General features: G+C 42.7%; 1 protein-coding gene across 1 annotated transcript in view; it reads right to left on the bottom strand.

The window, feature by feature from the left end:
- Positions 1-1,657: 1,657 nt before the first annotated feature.
- The window catches only part of SLC25A31 (solute carrier family 25 member 31), a 16,397-nt gene continuing 245 nt past the window's right edge, over positions 1,658-17,809 (bottom strand). The window contains exons 2-6 of the mRNA XM_024211454.1: positions 11,543-11,670; positions 7,649-7,766; positions 5,004-5,158; positions 4,606-4,731; positions 1,658-1,858 (exon numbers count right to left, since the gene is read on the bottom strand). Coding sequence (XP_024067222.1) covers positions 1,658-1,858; positions 4,606-4,731; positions 5,004-5,158; positions 7,649-7,766; positions 11,543-11,670 — 728 coding nt within the window. The remainder of the gene's footprint in view (positions 1,859-4,605; positions 4,732-5,003; positions 5,159-7,648; positions 7,767-11,542; positions 11,671-17,809) is intronic.

The raw sequence follows: 17,809 nt of genomic DNA, 5'->3' as shown, positions 1-17,809 counted from the left end.
TATAAAAGGACTTATAGTATTTCCAATTGACAAGCTGAAGTCAATGGGATTATCCATCATCTTAAAGTTAGGCATGCACAGAAGTACTTTATGGCACCAGGCCATACAGTCAGACATTAATTATAATGCTATGTACAGTCATACACAATAAAACCATGTGCAATAGGGAGTTACACTTGCAGAAATAATTATAACTTTCAATATCTATATTTCTTTGCATTCAAATTGTAAATCATAATATTGCATTAACATATTTTGCATTGACTCAGTTGTAGTCTGATGCTGCTGTTTCCTGCTGCTAAAGAAAGCCTAACAACTACATGGACATAATTCTTTTCATGTGCTGCAAAATAAACACTTTTGCCCAGATCATCTTCTGAAGATTCACATGCAGAGAGGTCATCTGGGTGAGACTTCCTCCTTTTCACATGGAAGAGGAGACTTCCCATTCCCTCCCTGGCCCTTCACAGACACTCCTAGTCAGGAGCTCTAGGAATTTCTGGGGTGTGAGGGACTGGAGCATGGAAGGAGGTGCTCTCCACAGCAAGCTTCTCTCCGCTCTATGCTCAGATTTCCATGTGGAAGTCACAGTCAGATTACCTATGAGATGAACCCCCTTCTCATTAGTCCTACATGAAGCTTCTATTGAGTAGCAATTGGAGATCTAGGCAATGGCAGAGTGGCTCCTGTTGGAGGAGGGAGCCAACAGAGCAGCAGCCATTTCTGCAGGACTTTTCCTGGCTCAGAGGAAAAGGAAGGATTTCTAATGGAAACGTGGATGAGGGAAAGGAAAGTTTGCCCTCCCTGCCAAGTTTTCTGACCAGTATGGGTAGAGTGTTTTTGCTCAAATAATTTACTCATTTATTTTTTCCTAATTTTTCTGATGTGATGATTATGTATAAAAACAGAGATTATTTAAAAAAAATTAAACAGTAAAAGAGATCCAACCTTTCCTGGTGTTTTTCTAAAAGTTAATGGGCTCAATTCGTCCTCACCATCTCACAGATATAATTTGCATTCCCCTGCACCACTGGAGAAACTCACCCAGAAGAGAAGGGCAGATTTAAGAGCAACAGTGCCCTTCACCAAGGGAGGGCAGATTTCAATTCTTTCAGAAGCTGTACAGAAAGGTGCTGTAGTCTGCCCAGGAGAATGAACAGACACATCTCCTGTATGTCTCTCCACAGCCCATCCCAGACAGCCCTGCCCCTTTGTTAGCTGTGCCAGCGAGCTCTGACACACGGGAGAGTATCAGATGTAGGGCTATTTGCACTGTTGCAAACCTACTCCTCCCTTGGCATTCTTTCCTTCATTGGAGGCCTACAAGCAGAACCAGGGAGGCAACAAAACTCATTAAACGTAGCATTTAATCTTAGTAATTATTCTTTGATGACAGAGGGGCATCCTGAAATATCTATATTTCATAGGTGATTATCTTTTTTGTGTATCATGCATGTTTTATTTCTCATAAAAATTGAAAGTTCGGTATTTTAAACAAAAGAGCACACTATGCACAATGATTTGGGGGAAAACAAATAACTCTTCAGTTTTTATTACAGCATTAACAGCACAATAGTGAACTACTAACATGTCATCCAAATAATGAGACTTGTATCATTATATGTTATACAGGCAAAATAGATTCTTATCCATTATTTTAGTCAGATGATGAACTCTTTGAAACATCCAAATTGAAAAGTTCCTTAATTTTGTCATAAAGCACCAGCACTAACGCACCTCCAGTTCCACGAAGGATATTGGAGAAGGCTCCCCGAAAGAAAGCTTTAAGTCCCTCCTGTTTGTATATCTTCAAAAAGCAGTCAATAGTTCCTTTATATTGACGTTCAGCCTCTCCACTCTGCATGCAAATAATAAAAACAAAAGATTCATGCAATACAGTGAGGAAAATGTATATGCTTAGTACGCTGCAAATGTGTTTTTTTCTTCCCTTGCTAGTAATGAATGTTTAAGTATGATAGTTTGGGAACATCTTTTCCTCAGTTTGCAGCCTCTCAAATGTGAGAACTTGAATTACTAAATACTTCTTTGATGTAATGCTCATTTAGCTAGTTCTCCACAGCTACATTTAGAAATGATCACAATCATTCTTGTGATGCTTCATTTCAGGTTTAGTAGGCAAGTGGATAGCTTAGGAGTTAAATGAGGTCACTCCTGTCCTAAGGGTGCCTTGAACCACTCTGATGCTATCAAAACTTCTGCATCACATCTTTTTTTCCTTCTTTAGTGCCACTGAATTATTGTATAGCAAGAAGATTTCAATTCTCTATTAATTAACAGAGTTCATTCAGTGTATATATATTTAAACAAAATTCCTTTAAAAGAATGTTAAGGTTCTGACTTACACAAAAACCCAGAACCACAGGGCAGATGACGAGGAGTGGAATCCCTGCTCCTGTGGCTCAGTCTGTCAAAGGGTGAAGGATTGATTCAATATATGCCCATCCTCCAACCCTACAAAAATCCCTCTGCACAAACTCAATATGATCAGGCTCTCATGAGCTTCATGGGGTAAAGGCATGGGTGGTGGAGCCAGAAAACAGCTGATTCAGTATCCCCTGAAAAGCCACAGGGATTTACTGGCCTAAGGGATAGACCCTGTAGAGGGACAGTACTGGAAAAGTGTAATCTAAACATGAGTCATGCAGTACAGATTGCTTCTCTTCATATAGGTGCCGTAACATATGAAAGTGATGCATAAAGGAAGACTTGTTAAAGGTTTGCAGAGGCCCCAGTGCCACCTTCATTGGGGCTAGTTATAAGTGCTTACAGCTGAAGGAAAAAGCCTCTGAGCAGTGAGAGATCACATAAATTTGTCCGACTGCTTGTCCAACTGTAAGTAGTGACATACATAACTCTCCCTGTATCTTCTCTAATTGTCATCATAACGGAAAATCATAGAAGTTTACTGATCAAGAAAGCATACCATGCAGATGTTGTGCTTCTCCATCTGATGGGAATGTTAATATAAGTTGTGGACTGGCTGCTGTTGTAGACTTGTATATTGCAATATGCAATATAATAGGTGTAGCAGGAGGTATAATAGAGTAGCAAACACTGTTGAACTATTTGTACAGGATCTGAATCTACTGCAATACATTCAAAGGATGTTGGTGGAGGATATTGCTGTTGAGGTGAGAATTCTTCTCATTTTTAATAAAAGAACTCGCATTGGAAGCAGTAATAGTACTATCCCCTAGTTACTCCAGGAAGTTGCCTTCAGAGCCAAATTTATTATTGGCTGGAGAAACAGAAAGTGTTGTATCAAATGTTTGGCATCAAATTCTGCATGCATGTTGTTAATTTCACTATCACAGAAATCATCCATAGCAGCAACTGTATTTGTAGCTGTATCTGCAGAACCACATTAACTTTTTTTAAAAAAAAAGAACCACCACCACCACCACCGAAGGACACCATAAGTAGAATATCTTCTAGACCTATAGTTTTATGCACCAGCAAGTGCATAGATCTTTCTAATTACATTACTTGATCTCTTTCTGTTTCTTCTATGTCAGTAAAATCACTGGATGATTCTTCTGCTGGTCCTCTATGGTAGTGCGCATTTCCTTGTGGGTGGAGTTACCATTCCTACCATTATACTCATCATCTTTGAAACTACCTACATTATCTTGAATATTTCTACAGCTACTAAAAACCACTTGGCCCCTATCTTTTGCTGCAATGGTAGGAGTTACTGAATTACAGCCAATAATTGTCATTCTTGGTGAGAAGAACCTCAATAAGCACAAGTACATATTAGCGAAGACAGCATAAATAATAGGCTCATATGCCAATCAGGCATGTAAAGCAGGATCTGAAGACATGGCAAGCATGTGACAGCCCAAAAGGGAGAGGTTAGCATTGATAGTGGATGCTATCTACTGCACACCTCAGGAATTTCTTGTGACTGAGGGCTAGATTTTCAGAGATGCAGAGAAGTTATTAGCGGGGTGTTCTGAAGTGCCCAAGCAGGTTAGGTGCCTAACTCCCATTGATTTTTGATGCATCAAAAGTTTTCTTTGATGCTATGAGAAGAGCAAGTACTCTTTAAATGAAACTTATGGAAACCTTTTTGGAACTGCCATCCTTTGTTCTAATACCAGAGGGTCAAGCTTCCCCAGAGATCTAGGGAAGGAGTTCCTGTTTTGTCAGGAGCATATTTAAGGTTTTTACTTTTTGGTTGAGGATAATTCCTGATAGTGAGGATTTGTTCTCTGAAGTATCCTTAAGAATTTACTTCAATGTCTTAAAACACCTGGGCTCCAAGGAGGAAAGAGAACCAAGTTTACTAGAAAAACTTTGACCATGGTCTGCACCAAACTATCTCGAATGATAATATATTTTGCCTGGGTAATCACAAGAACTTTGAAGGAATCAATCACTACATCTCAGGTAAGTTAAGTCAGTAAGAGGGAGTAGTCAAACTTTTTCTTCAGTTCTCTGTGAGCTGTCGCATTGACTGCAGCTGATAAGAGATTTTTTTACCTCAGATGAAGAGTGCGATAAAGTCATGTAATAGTGACATACCAGATTCTTTTAATCCAACATGATTTTCAAAAACGAATAGCAAAATATATTGCTTACCTGCATCATCATGCGTCTTCTGACAGTGTCAAAGGGATAAGACAGTATCCCAGAGAATGTAGTCACAGCTTGGGCAATGAGAAAGGACAAAATGAATGGTGTTTGTTTTGGATTTGGCAATAGCCCCTATAAAGAGAAAACCAACAGATGACCATGTCATTTCTGATCATCTAAAGTTAATGTCAAAATCAGTAGGTGCAAAGTGTCATTTTCCTAGCTTTCTTTTGTAATTACCGGAGAAAGATTATTTGAAATTTTATACCTCCTTTGTAATTAAAAAAATAAATATACCTTTGAGTATTTAAAATTAAAGACAAAGAAAAAAATTAACATTTTTATTAATTCCTGATGAATACTTAAAATATCTGATAAGCATGTGTTTTATCCACAAGAGTTACCTTAATGGTGTCATAACATCCAAAATAGGAAGCTCGGTACACAATGATTCCCTGTACTGAAACACCAAACCCCTGGTACAGGCCAACAAGTCCGTCTGACCTTGCAATTTTAATAATACAGTCACCCAGGCCCTTGAACTGTCGCTCAGCAAGACCTAATATAAAAGAAGTTTTCTATTAAACAACATGCATATTTGTGTCTTTGTCAGCACTGCTTTAAAAGAATAAAATTTTGCATCATTTTGGGCCAAAAGACATTGCTATACAGGAAAATCCATTAAATTTCTCTTACACACAGTAGAAGAACAGAGTGCTGACAGGAGAAGGAAAAAGTACTCTTCCTCTGCCGATATGCATCACTATCTAGAAAATGGTACAATAATATCTTCAAAGTTATCCAAACTTCCCAATCATTAATTAAAGTTAGCTGATTCTAACTGTTTCGTCCACAAATTCAACATTTGATGAGGGCACACAAGAGAATGAAACAGACCCAAGGATAGATTTAAAGCAGCAGGCAACAACTTTATTAAATTTTAAATTTAATGGGAAGAGGGCTACCCCTCCTCTCCAAAAAAATCAGACATTGACTTGTGTACCGTGCAGTGTTATATGGTCTTCATGCCAAATACTCAATATTCAAGGTTGGACCTTTTCAGGCTAACCCTAGGATTCAGCCCACTCTGAATCCTCTTGCCCTTTCCCTGCAAAGAGGAATGAGGGTGTACCTGCAGGGTACCTCTCTCTGCAAAAACTTAAGGCTTCCCATTCTCCCTTCAGGCTAAAAGGGCCCATTAATTATCTCCTGATACTCATATTTATCCTGGGAGCTGATCCCTTTCAGCCTTTAGCCTGCACTGGGATATTGGCTGTAGGTGGTGACAAAATGACAAACTCCATTTTTTAATTTCTTCCTTTCTCCTAAAACCAGGTTCCCAGAATTCTGTGGGGAAGGTGAAAAACCCACCAGACAGGCCCACCTTCTTTCCTTAAGGAGAAAAGTCCTTCCTGATCCCCCCAAACTGTCAATCTGGTCAGACCAACAACTTCCTGATAACATACCTCACCTATGGGACGGGAGGGCACAGAAGCAATCGGGGCAAGATGACTGCTGCATGCTCAGGAGAACCCAGCACACAGCATGGGGATCGGGGAGGGCACAAAAACCCAGGTTCCTCTGTCCTCCCCAGAGCTTGGTCAATGGACAGCAGAGAAACGTCTTCTACTCTTATGTCCCCCAGGCTAGACACAATTTCCATATATGTTCTGAGCAGGGAGGGCCCCCAAGAGTGACTGAGCCTTTTCCCTCTTTCCCTGGACCCCAGTAGTTGCCTATTCTGTGAAGATCCAATCAAACATTCCTCCCACTCACCCCACTAAGATATGGAGGGGCATTTTCAACAAGTATAGAAACATGAAGCTATTTTACAATATAATATGCCTAGGCCCTCCTTTAACATAACTCTATTGTGTTTGCCAATCATTTTCCAGCCTTCAGCATACTGAATCCTCAGACAATTAAATAGCAGTCTGGACATTACTGATTTTTATTGTTAGAAATCTGGTTCTTTTTCCAACATAAATGGGAGCTGCAACCATTTTGCTCTCCACCAAACTGTAATGTTTCACACAGGCTGTCTACGCTGCCTTGCAGTTTGGACTCTATGGGGATGTGATTAGCAGTGAACTCTCCCCTGTGGATGCGGCAGGTGTGAATTAAAAGATTCCTTGTTCACATTAAGGTAATACTCTTTGAGGAGGATTCTTTAATGAGAATGAGGAACTTTTTAGTTCTCGCCCATATTGTCCACACGGAGGAGTTACAGCTGTGCAGCACTTTTGGTGCGCACTGTTACTCACACTCCTGTAGTCATAACTGTGGGGTCTGGTAGACAAGCCCATGGTCAGAACATCACTGAATCAATGGGGTGCTGCTGATTTACACAAATTGTGAATTTGACCCTCTGATTCTAAGGGAATTTTCTTGGCATCCTGTTGACAGTAGCCACATTACTGAAGAAAAGTAGCAATTTGGGACATAGAGATATGGCACCCCAGTGTCAGTTGTCTGCTTTTCTTCTGGAGAATAAAATCTAAAGGGGTATGTGGGTACACCTCAGAGCAGAACTTAAACATCTTTAATTTAGTCTTTTGAGAGATTTCTAAGATACATATCTAGGGACATATACTACCTGTAATATTTGTACAAAATTCCTATTGATATTCTTTGTGTGGAACAGAGGTGGCTGGTGCCCTGTGAAGTCTATGCCTTTAGCGTCATATGATTACAAAAATAAGATCCTGCAATTGTTGGCATTTATATCTGGCAAAATCTAGTGGTGTAGCTTAATGTAAATGTGAAAAATTAAGCTATATATAAAGAAATGTAAGAATTATGCTCTGTAGTTGTCTCCAAAGATTTCCCTCTCCACACACTTTCTTTCTCTCATTTTTAATAAAGATCATACAACCCTTAAATATATTTTTTATGACTTTTTAACTGTTTGGGGCATTTTTCTAAGTAATGCAAAGAACTCTAATGCACATAGCTGAGTATTGATTTGGTTGTAATATACGGATATATATAAATAATCTGAAACACATCTAGGGAAAAATTAGAAGAGCAATTTAAGAGAATTCACTACCTTTCCCAATGTCAGCAGCTAATCGAGTTCGTGCAAAGTCTAGTGGATATACTACACACAAAGATGTTGCTCCAGCCGCTCCACCAGAAGCTAGGTTTGCAAAAAACCATTTCCAGAACTGAAATACAAAAATTACTGCATACAGTTATGAAAATATAGAATTACAACCCCATCATACTGATCTCCCCTACGGCTATTTAAAGAATTAATGAAAATTATTAGGACTGTCAATTAATTGCAGTTAACTCACGTGATTAACTCAAAAAAATTAATCGCGATTAATTGCACTTACAACAATAGAATACCAATTGAAATTTATTAAATATTTTTGGATGTTTTTCTACATTTTCAATATTGATTTCAATTACAACACAGAATACAAAGTGCACAATGCTCACTTTATATTATTATTTTTGATTACAAATTTATGCACTGTAAAAATGATAAACAAAAGAAACAGTATTTTTTCAATTCACCTTTACAAGTACTGAAGTGCAATCTCTTTATCGTGAAAGTGTAACTTACAAATGCAGATCTTTTTTGGTTACATAACTGCACTCAAAAACAAAACAGTGTAAAACTTTAGAGTCTAGAAATCCACTCAGTCCTACTTCTTATTCTGCCAATCGCTAAGACAAACAAGTTTGTTTACATTACAGGAGATACTTCTGCCTGCTTCTTATTTACAATGTCACCTGAAAGTGAAAACAGGGGTTCGCACGGCATTTTTTTTGCAGCCGGTGTTGCAAGGTATTTACATGCCAGATATGCTAAACATTCATATGCCCTTTCCATGCTTTGGCCACCATTCCAGAGGACATGCTTCCATGCTGATGAGGCTCGTTAAAATAATAATGCATCAATTAAATTTGTGACTGTACTCCTTTGGGGGAGAATAGTATGTCTCCTGCTCTGTTTTACCCGCATTCTGCATATATTTCATGCTATAGCAGTCTCGGATGATGACCCAGCACATGTTGTTTGATTTAAGAACACTTTCACAGCAGATTTGACAAAACGCAAAGAAGGTACCGATGTGCGATTTTTAAAAATAGCTACAGCACTTGACCCAAGGTTTAAGAATCTGAAGTGCCATTCAAAATCTGAGAGGGACGAGGTGTGGAGCATGCTTTTAGAAGTCTTAAAAGAGCAACACTCTGGCCTTGGCTACACTTGCAAGTTACAGCGCTATAAAGCCTCCCCCAGCGCTGTAACTCACTCCCCGTCCACACTGGCAGGGCACTTACAGCGCTGTATCTCCCTGGGTACACCGCTGCAGGTACTCCACATCTCTGAGAGGAATAACAGCTGCAGCGGAGTGGCTACGACTCACGGGTGTGAGTGTAAATGCTTGCAGCGCTGTACTAATCACCTTGTCAAGTGTCCAATCCTCTCCATTGTTGTGACCGGCTACAGGAATGCGGAAGTGCCGGTTTCAAAGCTCGTACCACAGAGAAAAGCAAACAGTTTGCAGCTTGCTTTCAGTGAGTAAATGAATGAGCAGGGAGCCGGGAGTTCGGAACTTACAAAATAGAGAGCTGACATGTTCCAAAAAGCACTCTCTCTCCCCCCACACTCCCTGTCAAAATCCACCCCACCCCTCCGTTTTGAAAAGCACGTTGCAGCCACATGAATGCTGGGATAGCTGCCCATAATGCACTTCTCCCAACACAGCTGCAAATGTTGCAAGTGTGGCCACACCACTGCGCTGTCAGCTGTCAGTGTGGACAGACTGCCGCGCTTTTCCCTACTCAGCTGTACAAAGACAGGTTTACCTCACAGCGCTGTACAGCTGCAAGTGTAGCCAAGGCCTCTGATTCGGAAACTAAGGAACACAAACCACCAAAAAAGAAAATGAACCTGGTGGCATCTGACTCAGATGATGAAAATGAACATGCGTCAGTCCGCACTGCTTTGGATCATTATCAAACAGAACCCATCATCAGCATGGAAGCATGTCCTCTGGAATGGTGGTTGAAGCATGAAGGGACATATGACTCTTTAGCGCATCTGGCACGTAAAAATCTTGCAATCCCAGCTACAACAGTGCCATGTGAACGCCTGTTCTCACTTTCAGGGTGACATTGTAAACAAGAAGCAGGCAGCATTATCTTCTGCAAATTGTAACCAACCTTGTTTGTCTGAGTGATTGGCTGACCAAGAAGTAGGACTGAGTGGACTTGTAGACGCTATAGTTTTACATTGTTTTATTTTTGATTGCAGTTTTTTTTATATATAATTGTACATTTGTAAGTTCAGCTTTCATGAAAGATATTGCACTACAGTACTTGTATGAGGTGAATTGAAAAACATTTTTTTTGTTTTTTACAGGGTAAATATTTGTAATTAAAAATAAATATAAAGTTAGCACTGAACATTTTGTATTTTGTGTTGTAACTGAAATTAATATATTTGAAAATGTAGTAAACATCCAAAAATATTTAAAATAAATCGTATTTTATTGTTGTTTAACAGCATGATTAATCGCGATTAATTTTTTTAATTGCTTGACAGCCCTAAAAATTATCTAAAGAATCAGATAATGTTACAAATTAACATATAATAAATGTTCGTGCAAGGCTCAGAGAGTATGCGTAGTAGTATTTCATCCAAATCAATTTGACAAAATTCCCTTTCTGTCCTAAGATTCACTACAAAACATTTGTCAGGTCTTCCCCTGCTCTATTCTTAAATTATAAAGAGCTTTTGTAATTCTCAAGAGCAAGCAAAAAGCACTTTATAATACCTTAGAATACGGTTCTGGTCAATGATTCTCCAAACCCACATTACTGCTGGCCTGTTGGGACTTTTTGATGATGTTACAACTGTGCACCAACTCCAGTGGTGCTCAGTTGGTACCACAACAGAAAAAAAGTCCCTATATATCATGGGCCAAAGTCAATGGACTTACATCAATGATGGATTTGGCTCAGAGTGTTTAAGAGGTGCAAGGAAAAGCTAACAGGAGGGGAACAGATTAAAACGTTTTGCGTCAGATTCCCAGCTGGTGAAAATTGGCTTAATTCCATTGATTTCTATGGAGCTACAGCTAACGATCTAGCACTTTAATTCCCACAACCTCTTTTATTGCTTTTAATTGATATATACATATTTTAACAGGTTTTAACTAGCAAGAGAACTATAGCTTGTAACCACATTCCTCTTTAGGTTTTCCCACAACACAAAACATTTACAAGGGCATCCCAATGGACTGAGCTTCAAAAAAAGAACAAACCGATTGTTTAAAAATGTCCTAATTTTTAGAGAATTGAATCCTGAGCATTGTTTCATTTATAGAACATTTGTAAAATTTGAGTCCCCAAAACATGCAAATGCATCCCACCCAGCTGGGTACATTTTTATGAGAAGGAAAAGAGATTTAAAGAACTGTGAATTCAATATTATTTACACAAAGCATAGCCCATTTTTTCCATTGTAAAAAGGTGAACTTGAAAACTGAAATTGCTTAAATATATATTTATTTTGAGCAAAAGGGACCAGATTAAGAATTAGCATGCAATACAAAGAGACAAATCAGAGAATAGTGAATGTCAGGGTTCTTTCGGATCAGTACCAACAGGAAAGCCTGAAGCAGGAATTGTTGCTGGCACTGAAGAAAAAGCTTCCAGGAAGAGAAGCAAAGAACACCATATTTTTCTGAAATTACAGAAACCCACCACAGAAATCCTAAAAAGATAATGTAAGACAGATATAGATAAAGGGGATGTTTGAGCTATCTATTTTCACAAGAAACAAATTAGATAGCTAACTTCTTGTCAAACATTTTGATTTAATCAAATCAGAATTTTCCATTGGAAAATTTTCAACCCGCTCTAGCCCATATCAAAACAAGTTTACTTATTAAAGTGATCAAATCTGCTAGAGCACATTCACCTGTTTGTCTTTATCCACTCCAGACATGAAAAGCTGTTTGTATTTGTCCTTAAAAGCAAAGTTTAGAGCCTGTGTTGGAAAATATCGGATAACATTTGCCAAATTGCCACGCCAGAAGCTCAAAAATCCTGTAGGAGAAAACAGATTATTAAATTACATTTACAATGTTTGTATTATATTACCCTGAACAGTTTATATTACATTACTGTTGTTTCTAGTTTATGATGAGTTGTAAAAGTGGCCAAAAAAATTCCTATGGCACTGGAAATCTGATTTTTTTTCTAACACTAACCAACAGATGTCTGTATTAGTACCCAACAATGAGAAATCTCAACTCTTGAGACCATAAGAGAAATGACAATAACTCTCAGAAATGGAGAAGGTTCCTAACTTCCTTACCTCTTAAATAAAATTTGTGATACATGTTTTTAATGTATGTGAAAAAATCTCATAACTCTTCACTGGATATATATACCAATCATGTTCTTTATCTCATTTTACTGTGGCTGCATGTGTATTTTAATCACTACAGAAGGAGCTTAGGATCTCTATCCATAGAATGATGAAATGTATACATTAAAAAAATTATCCCTTTGGACAATATAATTAAATTGTTAAGGGGACAGGCGAGTGTGTCAACTTACAGCACTACCAAGGTGCAAATCCCATCTGTATGTGTGGAATTCTATTTGATATGTGGAGAAGTTTGCATGGAGTCCATTTGTACAATGAGTGTCTCTAACCAGTGCTGTTAGTTTTCTCAGGGCAATGCTGCCAAAATGACCTCCCCAATATCAAGATAGTGTCCAGCAGAATGAAGCGACAATATTGACTGGGGCTTTTGGGAGCTACTGTAATACAAATAAAATAATGATAACAACAGCAATAACCTTCTAGATAAGAAGGCATGTAAATAACCTATTGGTGGGTTTTTGTGGTAGCAGGATCACTTTGGGTGAGCTTCCTAACCAAATCTCCTGTAACACCAAAATCTTTTCTGGGAATGCTGTTAGTGGAGCCCATCCCATAGCAAGAATATACATCTGCACTTCAGCTACCTAACTGGTGGGCACAAAATCAACTGACTTACTTAAGGCTGATGAATGGGAAGCTGTCTCTGGTAAGGGAGGGACATAACCCTCCATTTCTGCAGCATTTAAGCCTTAACTTTAAGTTTCTAACCTTCCAACTGTGAACTAAATGTCATTATTGTCTTGCTGATAACCTGGATTACTCCTGACTGTTGCAGTTCCACAGAACACTTTAGGGTGGAATGGGACAAGCCATATATTGCCAGCTTCAAGCATTCAAAAATCATGAGTCAGGCCCCAAAACTCCATGAGATTGGCTTAAAAATCATGAGAATTTAAAAAATAGTAACTTTGGGGTTCTTTTTATTTGCCTTTTCAAGTCTTTAGATTTCATGCTTTTGTGCTTCTCTCTCCAATGAGCAGGGCTAGAGACTTTCTTTTCAAATGAAAGATGAGAGTCTCACATAACTACATGACTCCAGGAGACAGGGCTTAAAGAAAAAAACAAGAAAAAAAAACCCCCAAAAACATGAGAGTTGATGATCAGTTGGTCTCAATATGAAGTCAAGGGGATTACATATATATTTAAAAGTTAACCGTGTTCTTAAGTACTTTGTTGGATTGGAGCAAGAGTGCTCAGCACAGAAATGAGCCATAAAATTGAAAGCAATATGGATATAGGGCCTGACAAATTTATCAGAGATCTGCCTGCTAGAATCTGATAGGAAATATGAGGAAGTTGTGAGAAAGAAGGCCACTAACAAGAATCAGGGCAAAACCTTCAGTGCTTTAGCTGTTGCTCCTGGGTTTCTCAATCAACAGCTAAACAGTGAAACTGAGGCTATGTTTACACTGTGCACCTTACAACAGCATGGCTGTGCCGCTCTAGCCATGCCACTGTAAGGTGCGCAGTGTAGCCCCTCTGTCGCCAGGAGAGAGGTCTCCTGGCAGTTTACCATGGCGCCCGTGGCGCCATGGCGCTGGGCCCAGAGTCAGAAGGTGCCCCGGCCAGCTCGAACCCCTGGCCAGCTCAGCTGGCCAGGAAAGCTTCCCCCACCCCCACTACGCCTCTTCCCCAAAGCCCCCGTCCCTGCTCCACCCCAGCCCCGTCCTTGCTCACCAGGAACCGCCCCGCACCTCTTGGGCTGGTGGCCATCATGGCGTCCACCTGTAGGGTTTCAGGCTCCACTCTGGCCACAGTAGCCATCAGGTGACCCAAGTGAGCCCAGCTAGCTTACGGCTGGTGGGTACAGTGGTGGTTTAGGGGGAGGAGAAACCCTGACCCCGGCAGGAGCTGCACTGGGGGGGAGGAGAAGTCCTGATGCTGGCAGGAGCTGCATTGGGGGGGGGGTGAGGAGAAGCCCTGACCCTGGCAGGAGCTGCACTGGGGGGGAGCAGAAGCTCTGACCCTGGCAGAAGATGTGGCGCTAAAGCCCCCAGCTGCCTTAGTGGTAGAAGCTCCAGGGCTGAAGCCCCAACCCCTCTCTGTGCGGAGCTGGCCTGAGCCCCTCTCTCCCCCGTTCCCCTTATGTGGAGCTGGCTCTCATTCTCAGGCTGTGGAGAAATTCAGCCCAAATCTACCAACCTTGGTATGTTCATTTCCCCCATCATGACACAGCCATGAATGGATTTAGCCTCGGAGGCAGGGTCAGTATTAGCCCCATTTGGCTGGTGGGATCTAGGGCACACAGAGGTGAAGTGACTTTCCCAAGGCTAAGCAGGGAGTCTGTGGCAGAGCAGAGAACCAAACCCAGAACACCTGGCCCCCAGGCCTGTGCCTTAAACACTAGAAAACCCTTCCTACCCCAAGGAGGGGGAGCTTCCTCTGTGCTTTGAGTGCATGGGTGGGCCAGGCACTAGACCAAGCCACCAGGAGGCGGGAGTAGAGAGAGAGAGATGGGAAAAGGGACATGGGTGGGAAGCAAGAAGGGGGAAACATCAGGAAGGGGAACAAGGACTTAGAGAAGAAACAATAGAGGGGGAAAGGGGCAGGGAGAGGGGAAAGACTCCCCACTGCTTGTCCCTTGCAGCTGCCAGCTTTCCACTGCCATCAATGGCCCACAGCTCCCAAAGAGGCCCCAGGCAGGTGTGAAGCAGAGTGAACGTAATGTCTGTAAACTGGGCTGTTAGTGAAGACAGCTTGTATCTGAGTGTAATGATTTTAATACACTGTAATTCATGATAATGTAACTATATAGTTCATTATTATTTTAATGATGATGTTAAGATACCAATGATAGACACACATTCAATAAGTAGAATATGAAAAGTGCATAAATATGCTGAAAATTGCCAGCTGGTGGGAGCTGAGCCGCTCCAAACACACACACACCTTGACCTTAAGGCAGGAGGGGGCAGAAAGGAGTGAGTGGGAGGCTCTCAGGAGAGGGGACCTAGGGGGAGGGGGCAAAACAGGGGCAGGAAGGGGTGGGGTGGAGTGGGGCCAGAGTCTTGGGGGAGAGGGCAGAGCCGGGATGGGGCATCCACTGGCAAAACCAAAAGTCAGCACCTATGATGGGATGGGGAAGAGAAGGGGATAGGGGAAGCGGGGGCCCAGCATGCGGATCCCCTTGGCAGCAGCTGAGGCTCTCCCATTAAGCAGGCCCATCAAACCCTCACCTTGACAAGCCCCACCTCCCCTGCATCTGTACCACCCCGATGAGCCCCAGCAGACACCCTCCCCACTGAGCCCCAACCAACTACACTCCTCCCCCCGAGCTCCAACCACTTTTACTTGGTCCCCCCGTAGACTCCCATTGCCCCTGCACCTGGAACCTCCCTGTGCATCCAGATCCCCCACTGAGCTGCCTGCACCCAGACTGCCCCACACAGAACCCTCTTACCCCCATCTGGATCCCCGCACACAAAGTCCCTCTGCACTTGGATCCTGCTGACCCTCCCTGCCCACATCTGGTGTGCCTGGCGCAAAAGGGACAGGGCCCCAGGGTGTTTCTGTGGCAGGCATGGCCCTTGTGCTGTGTCAGGGTCAGGTTCAGCCTCACTGCACCAGGGGGGCGGGGGAGGCTGCAGGGTATTCTCCCACTTCAGTGGCCTGTGCTCCCCACTGCCATGGTGGAGCTTCCACATTTATTTATTGTAAAAAAAATTGCAGAATTTTAAAATATTATGCACAGAATTGGATGCAGAATTCCCTCAGGAATATGGGGCGCTGTACAGCTGTGATGGTGGGACTGTGAAGGGAGTGCTGGACAGTAGGGGATCTGTGGGTGGGGAGCTGGGCAGAGAGTATGGTGTGCAGGGTGCTGTGCAATTGTGGTGGGAGGTCAGCAGGAGGGGTCTCTGGGCAGGGGGTGCTGGGCATAGGGAGCTGTGGGGGAGGTCTCTGGGTGAAGGGGTGCTGGGCATAGGGAGCTGTGGGATAGGTGTCTGGGTGAAGGGGCACTGGGCATAGGGATCTGTGGGGTAGGGGCGGCTCCAGGCACCAGCGCGGCAAGCCGCGGGGGGCGGCATGCCGGTCATTGTGAGAGCGGCAGTCAGGCGGCCTTCGGCGGCGTGCCTGTGGGAGGTCCGCCGGTCCTGCGGTTTCAGTGGTAATTCAGCGGCGGGTACGCCGAAGCCGCAGGACCGGCAGATCACCCTTAGAAATGCCGCCGAATCCGCGTGACCGCGGACCACACGCAGGCATGCTGCCGAAGGCTGCCTGACTGCTGTGCTTGGGGTGGCAAAAAACATAGAGCCACCCCTGCTGTGGGGGAAGTATCTGGATGAAGGGGTGCTGGGCAGGGGGGCAGTGTGGAAGGGGCACGGTGGCAGCGCAGGGTTGGGCGGGCCAGTGTGCATCTAGCAGTTGTGGGTTTGTAAACAGTGCCCTTGTGCTGGGCTGAGTGGAGCCACTCCTGCTGCGCTGTGTCTCATTGCCCCCAGCCGGCCCCTCGCTCTGCAGACTGCCCCCCATCACATGCCCTATTTCCCCAATGGGGGCCCACAAATATGTTTGGCACCGGGCCCACAAAAAGTTAATCCAGCCCTGCTCCGGGCAACAAAAAAACCCTACCCCCGACGAAGGGCGGTAGTTCGTCAACGGGAGAGCGGCTCCCGCCGCTGAAGCGCTGTCCACTCTGGCGCTTTTCGTTGTTAAAAATTTTCTCATTCAGGGGTGTGTGTTTTTCACACCCCTGAATGACAAAAGTTTTAACAACAAAAGTGCAGTGTAGACAAAGTTTGACATGCATTAATTCAGCCTGGCCTCACTCATCTGGGTTGGTTGGGGGTGGGTCTGAAAGTCCATTCACAAAGGGGAATCCTCAAAGTTTTAGGCTCCCAAAATCCCTTATTTTAAACATTGTTTTTATGGGTATTAAGATTAGCATGCCAAATAGTTGCATCTATTGATAAGGGAAGACTATTAAAAAAACCACCCAACCCCTAAGATATCTTATGCAACCCATAAATATGTGAACACACACTTTTGCTATTACAGCAGGTGAAGATGTGTCTGTAGATTAAACAAAGTGTCACTTCTGACTTTTCTATTATTTTTTGATTTATAAAATAAACTCAATTAAAATTGCTGAGTGTATGTACATAATTTTGTTAAAATACAACAGTGTTTCCTCAGAAAAATGCAATAGTAGTAATCAACTGAAAAAGAACAGTCAGTGAGGGAATCCTCAACTTCATTCCAGCAAGAAAAACAAAAGTCAAGGTAGGACATGGTGAACTGAGGCCTGCTGGAAAAGGAAGTGTGGGGGGGCAACAAGATGTGGGTGGGTTTGGTGAAGAAGTGCTTGGAGTGGGGGGATTGGTGGTGAAGTGGGTGAGGCGGACCCTGGAGCAGCAGGGAAGGACTGTCAGTGCTCTCTTCTGACCTTGTATTGTGGCTGCTGCCTGCTCCTCTCCTGCTGGCTGCAAGCCAGTAAGGGAGCAGAGGGAGAGAAGGCAGCCTGCACACCAGGTGTCACATCATCATCTAGTGTCAGGAGGCTGAGCTACAAGGGAAATCCTGCCAAATGTCTTCAACTATGCTGGATGTATGAAATGCCAGTAGAAATAATTGCATGACATGAGTGATAAATGCAGGAGTGTAATGCAAGATGCATGACTCCTGGAAACCCTAGAATTGGAAGAGGTTGTGGATAGAACAAGATTGTGTGTGGGGAATGTACGCGGTGCTCCATGTAGATGCACACAAAGTAGAGCATTATGAGGACAGGGGGAGGGGGGCTTTACATACCCTGCTCCTTGGGGATGTGCACGAAGCAGGGGGCAGGGGGTG

This window comes from Terrapene carolina, unplaced genomic scaffold (assembly GCF_002925995.2).
Source record: "Terrapene carolina triunguis isolate 2854851 unplaced genomic scaffold, T_m_triunguis-2.0 Scaffold66, whole genome shotgun sequence".
Lineage (NCBI taxonomy): Eukaryota > Metazoa > Chordata > Testudines > Emydidae > Terrapene > Terrapene triunguis.
Note: the sequence above shows the minus strand (reverse complement) of the source record. Positions and strands in the feature narration are given on the sequence as shown.